General features: G+C 34.1%; 1 protein-coding gene across 1 annotated transcript; it reads left to right on the top strand.

The window, feature by feature from the left end:
- Positions 1-1,825: 1,825 nt before the first annotated feature.
- On the top strand, positions 1,826-6,244 carry LOC107294220 (peroxisome proliferator-activated receptor gamma-like; the record flags this gene model as incomplete). The annotated part of the gene is made up of 3 exons (XM_015823432.2): positions 1,826-2,060; positions 4,604-4,773; positions 6,106-6,244. Coding segments are annotated over exons 1-3 (529 nt in total), but the record flags the coding sequence as incomplete, so codon positions are not given.
- Between the last annotated feature and the right edge of the window lie 382 nt (positions 6,245-6,626).

Raw genomic sequence — 6,626 nt, 5'->3', positions numbered from 1 at the left:
TGCTGAGAAAATTATTTGTTCAGCAGAAAATACTGATGGAGGAGGAGGAGGGGGGAGGAGAATTTTCAAAGAAGTGTGCAACTTTAAGACATGTCCAGACTCACCCAGGTCACAGGGTACATCTTTTACCAGAGTTGGGACACCCAGGGCCAGTGATATGTTTGCATATGTCACCGAGGAAGTTAAACGTTGACAAAAGCCTCTCCTCCCGAGTCTAATGTGATTACAGTCGATAGACCATTGCTGCTGTTTTAAAAACCATTTTTTGGAAGGAAAGCAGGGTAGTGCTGGCTGGTTCAAAGTAAACAGAGCCAAACCAGTTTTTATTACATAAAGGTGTAAAGTCCATGCATGCTAGTATTCCAAGTTTCAAATGAAATATCAAGCCAAATACGGTCAGCTTTCTATGTTTATGTAGGCATATATATATGGCTCTGTGATGTACAGTTCTACTCTTGCACACACCTATGTGTGTATGTGTGCATATCATATCATATATCTCTGGTACTAATTATGCAGTTGCCTATTTCAAAGCTGGCATTATATATGCCTAAAAGTAAGTGTTCACTTGTGGTCTTGGCAAACACATTGCTTTCTTGCCTCTGTCTCTCCTCTTTTCAAACTGGTATGCAGTGTGTGTTTTCTTATTTTTTTAGGATTATTAATAAGATCTAATCTGATGCTAATTTAGATATGAGTACTTTACCATTCCAGACTTGGGGACCAATTACTGGATTTCCAGTACTAGGCAAATACAAAAATATAGTGGTTGTTGGTGCATTATGTGGAGTCTGTTCATTTGTCTTGAAGTCCAAAGTTGACTTCTCTTTACAGTTATAGGCAGCATTCTGTCTGAAAAAGTAATTCTTGTATGAAAGAATAGTTGTGCTATGTTCTATGGGCACAACTTAATTCTGCTGAGCAAAATGGTTTAAATACTGCAATAACAAGTCCCCTCCTAATTAGTATCTGGGACATCTATGTAGTTTTCTTGACAACTGTACAGAATTTGTGAGCCATGGCCACCTTCTGTGGTGATGTTTCTACTTTCTAATCTAGTCTGCAGGCTTAGGATTCTTAACCATTAACCATGTCTTTAACCAGATCCAATTCTCCATAGCTGTCTTGGCATAACTATCTATACCTTGGCATAACTATCACCATCTTATATCACACCTTTTTCTACTTGATATTTTTTTTAACTGCAAAAGCATCATATTGAGGATCTCAAGCAAAGGTCAAATGGATCATGATTTATAGAGTGACAACAGCAATAATGCATTTGTAGAAGAATTAATTTAAGTGATATTTAAAGGTTTTGAACATATGTAAAGTATACACTCACAATCAGTCATAATTGCACCTTGTTTTAGGGGCTGATTTTCCAGCTTATAAAGTATGACTTTCAAATAAGCAATTAAATAATATCCACATTGAATGTAATCTACAGGAAGCTCTCCCACACAATTCCCACTAAAATTAATTTAGTCATACTAATGATAATAAACTTCCTGGTAGATTATATATTTGTTGATTATTTATTCCCTCCCTAAATGTATTGGATTTCCTTCCCCCAGGGGGAAAAATCCAACATACCACTCCTGATATTAATAAAAAAAATAACCACTAAAACAGAAGATTTTCAAACATTCATATACTGTTGATAAGTGTTGCTTTTAAAAATCTTTACAGAATTGTGTCACACCAGGACTTCTGAGTATTTGTGGCTCTGTTCATTATTTTTCCAGGATGTAAATGTAATTGTAGTGATATAACTTTTTTTTTATAAATACTGAGTCTCACTTTTTTCCCCTCTTTCTTTTTAATTTCAGGTTTTACAATGGTTGATACCGAAATGCCGTTTTGGCCCATGAACTTTGGTATTAGCCCCGTCGATCTTTCTACAATGGATGAACACTCCCATGCATTTGACATAAAGCCCTTCAGCACCGTTGATTTTTCCAGCCTTTCTTCTCCACATTATGAGGACCTCCCTCTTGCAAGAACTGACCAGATAGCCCTTGACTATAAATATGATGTGAAATTTCAAGATTGTCAAAGTATGTAAGCTTTTTATGACTTGATCATTGTAATTAATGGAAGAGTGTTCAGCTTTAGTTGGTATCAAACACTACAGCTTATAAATTAACTAGCAAATAGCTAGAAAATAAATCAGGGGTTTTCAGGTTGTGAAACCTGTTAGTTTAAAAAAAATTCCCCAACACCCCACCCCCCCCACCGATCTGGAGGCAAAACTCAAATGATTAAAAAAAATGGCTGCACTGAAGTGGATTTTTTTCCCCTTAAGTCTTTCACAAAACTCCATCAACTGAACACAGTTTGAAAAATTTTGCTTTATACAGTCTGGGATACAGATAAATATAAATATATTCTTCCATGGTAGAAGGCCACTGATTGATTGATAGGGGGGTTGATAATTTATACCATGTTGTAAATTCTTGTTTTGTTGCTATACCATGAATTTGAGGCCAGTAGGACCTACAAAAAAGACTCTGTGGTACAATCAATACATATTTTAAGCTTATAGAATAAAAAATCTGTTGCTTGGCCTTTGCAACAAAAGACTATCACTTTGTGTACACGTAATCAATTTAAAAGTTTGGGAAAGCAATTTTTATTATTCTAAAGTTATGTACATTTAAGTGGGCTGTAAAGTATATCAAAGATAAACCCACCTCTCTTCTGTGCTCCTTGAGTTCCCCCCCCCATTCATTTTTAATCTGATATTACTGTACCTTTATTGTTTATTCCATTGTTTATCTTTATTATTTCATTACTTTGATACTGTTATTTTTACTCTTTATTTCTCTGTTTTTACTGTTGTAAGCTGTCCAGAGTAGCCCCTTGGCAAAATGGGTGGAAAATACATTTAACAAACAAACAAATAAGCAAATACTAGTTCATAAATTGGTAATTTTAACTAAGATTGATTCACAATATTCATATCCCACCCCAGTTGGAATATTGTGGATGGGACACAAATACAAAAATCAAAGACAATCAAGAGTACACATCTTTAATCTATACCTATGGTAGCCACCATCCTTTAATCAACTGGTGCTGTAGCCTCCTGAAACTTCACCCCATTTAGTTGTTTTGGGAAAGGCTAATAAAGTAATGGCCGTGTTTATCTCTGATGGGGCGATTGTCACAAAGCCTGTCACCCACATATTTCAAATGCTTATCATCAGCAGGGCCTCTCTAAATGTCTGAAGTGGTTTCAATTCTGGCAAGAGAAAAGATGAAATATAAAAGATCTGACATTATAGATCTGACAGTATAGAATTCACAGGGAACTAATGTAGTACTTGCTGGTTGAAAGATACACTAAGAAGCAGCATTAGATTTATAATTCTTTTTTATTTATTTTTTATGGCTCACTAACTGAATTTCAAAATTAGTAGTGCAATAAAAATATAAAAGAATACAACAAATACTTTTTATTCTTGGAATTAATGTGCACTAAAGCAAAGATTGTGTAACCAATCTGTGTAATACATGAAGCAGGATTGGGAAAACTAACAGTCTACTTTCTACTTCATGGTTGAAGAACTGTAGTTTTTTTTTTTCACTCAGCACAATTTTTAGAGAAGAATAATTTAGTAGAGCATGTTAACATCTGGGGCAACACAGTCTTCCTGTTCCAAAGTATTAGATGCCGCTTAATGTTTAATATGACTTTGGAGGCATAATGGCTTAGGATTTGCCATGGGATTTTTAAATAATATCCCAAATCAACAGTTAATGGCATGCTCCTTTTGAAAGCCCACACTTGATTTTATGAACTGAGGCATGTATAAGATGCTTAATTGACACCAATATGTTTATTATGCTAGACAATTATTTCATAGCACTTTATACAGAAGCCTGTACTAGTTATACAGATGTAATTATTCATTTTGAAAAGTCCTATTCATACTTTCATAGTATATAGTATATATTATGAAATATATAGAAATGTATAGAAATTCTAAAGGATATTATTCCCATGTTTTAGTATAAGGAACTAGCCTGAGAAGTATCAGCAGGATATGTGGGCAAATCTCAGCCCCTTCCCCTGGACACTGGTCTTTTCAGTATTACAGTTTTAAAAAAATATGAAAATATTGTGTTTACTATAGTTGAAACTATGTTTTGAATAGGATTTCAAATTATGCTTTAGAAAGATAATATAATTGGCGGTCACCAATGTTTTATTTTAGCTTCTACCACTAGAATGGCATAAAAAAAGTTCTGCATATGATACATGAAGAAATATAAAATGGACTCACAATGCATTTGGGGAAGAGAAAAGGAAGGTTGGGAGTGGGGGTGGGGGTTAAATCTCATTTATGAGAATTAGGCCATAGTCTGGTCAGTGAATTGTTTAAGGTCTTTTGGGAGTTCATACCTGAGATATCTATCCAACAAAATTAGTTAATAATTCAGATTCCCGGTTGCTGATGTCAGTAACTATATATTATATATATTTTTTAAAATATCTGAATCTTGAATACATTCAGATTGGTAATACTTATTAGAGCTAATTGGTAATAATCAAGGGTTTGGTTAATCTTTCTTTTGAAATCTTCCTCTTATTTAGATGCAATTAAAGTGGAACCTCCGTCTCCACCATATTTCTCAGAAAAACTTCAGATGTACAGTAAACCTCATGAAGAAGCCTCTAGTTCTCTCATGGCTATTGAATGCAGAGTGTGTGGGGACAAAGCTTCTGGGTTTCATTATGGAGTGCATGCATGCGAAGGTTGCAAGGTAGGTAGTTATAATAATGCATGATTCTTTTTAAAATATATTTCTTTATTACTTTAAAATACTATCAGCCAGTGGTGGGATTCAAATATGTGAACAACTGATTCTCTGTGTGGACGCTGCTTCTGGAAGTCCGTTCTGGGCCTGGGCCTCCGAGGCCCAGAAGGAACTTCTGGAAGCAGCGTTCACGCATTTCTGGTGGGCCGTTCTGGGCCTTGCAAAAAAGGGCTAGGGCTTCAGGGGACGCCATCCAGTAGTGGGATTCAGCCAGTTCGCCGAACTCAACAAAAAAATAGCTACTGGTTCTACTGAACTGGTGCAAACCAGCTGAATCCCCCCACTGCTATCAGCCCTCACCATTATATCAATAATCAAAGATAAGAATTCTAATTCAACAAATTCAGTTTATTTCTTTTCTAAGACATGCTAGAACATGCTGCTTCTGATTATTTTGTATTAATAGAGCCTAAAACATCATCTGAGTTAGTTTTAACTAAAAATTCCTTGTCTGTTTTAACTAATGGGCAAATGAAGTAAGGGACATACTTTTCTAAAAGTATATTTTACAAGCTAACTTTCTGTTGTTAATCACATTTTTAGAATTGTTAGAAAAAAAGCTAAATTGGTAATTGTGCTTGCTGTTTCAGGGTATACTAAAGGGCAGAAAAAAGCTGAAGTGTAATATTCTAATTAGACAAATATATTTCAAACAGGAAGTAAGACAAAGTAAAAAAAGTGTTTCTCATGCACTCCAAGCTATGAGATAAATACAACCTTTTAAGATATATCACTGTAGACCCCCAAACCATGTTCAATCTTAACATTTTGTTATATTTACTAATTTATTTATTAAAATTTATTTATTAAATAAATAAATTTATTAAAAAGCCTTCTCTATTAAACATATCACTTTCCCAGAAACCATAATTTAATACAATTTATTACATGAGTATTTAAAATGTTTTGCAGAATTATAAATAACAAGCTAGAAAATTATTCCATGCATGTGCCCACACAAGTTCTCTATTTAGTATACTTAACTCTTGTAGATTATCTTAACTAAGCTACATTGAACTTACCATAAAGTAAATTACACTGGAATTAAAAAGAGTACCTTTAATGTTAATATTTAAAAGACACATACACACCATATTGATCTGCTCTGAATGAGTACTGAGAAATCAAATTTCAAAAAATATTACAGATTGTGATCAAATCCACAATAAAATGAAAATATTTCTGGCCAAAAATACATGGTTGGCTTTCAGATCAAATATGATATAGTGGGAAATTCCTTTTGGCTAATATTTTCTGTATTCCTTTATTTTATTAAAGGGTTTCTTTCGTAGAACAATCCGTTTAAAATTAATATATGACCGATGTGACCTCAACTGCCGCATTCATAAAAAAAGTAGAAATAAATGTCAATATTGCCGATTCCAAAAGTGCCTTGCAGTCGGAATGTCGCATAATGGTAAGCATCTGAATTTCTGGTTAGTTAATTGGTAATGGTGTATCAAGGAAATGAATTGCATCTGTTGCTATGTAAACTTTCTCCTCTTCTGCCATCATGAGGATCTGTGCATTTTGAATATACAGAGTTTATAACAGGGTTCAGCAGCTCTCTATATGGAATGTGACATCCTGTGCAACCTGCACACATAAATACTCTTTAACAGTTGCTTGAAAATTTGTGAAATTTCAAATATTTCAGTAATCTTACTTCCATTATATAACATAGGAACATAGACGTCTCATGAAATGCAAAAAAGAGTTATTAAAAATATATATTTAAAATAACCTGGATGATCGATGGATCCTTGTGCCTGTATATCCTATCTTGCCAACCCCAAATT

Source organism: Protobothrops mucrosquamatus, unplaced genomic scaffold (genome assembly GCF_001527695.2).
Source record: "Protobothrops mucrosquamatus isolate PMUCROS unplaced genomic scaffold, P.Mucros_1.0 scaffold1868, whole genome shotgun sequence".
NCBI classification, from domain to species: Eukaryota; Metazoa; Chordata; class Lepidosauria; order Squamata; family Viperidae; genus Protobothrops; species Protobothrops mucrosquamatus.
This window is presented reverse-complemented; position numbering and strand designations above follow the sequence as displayed.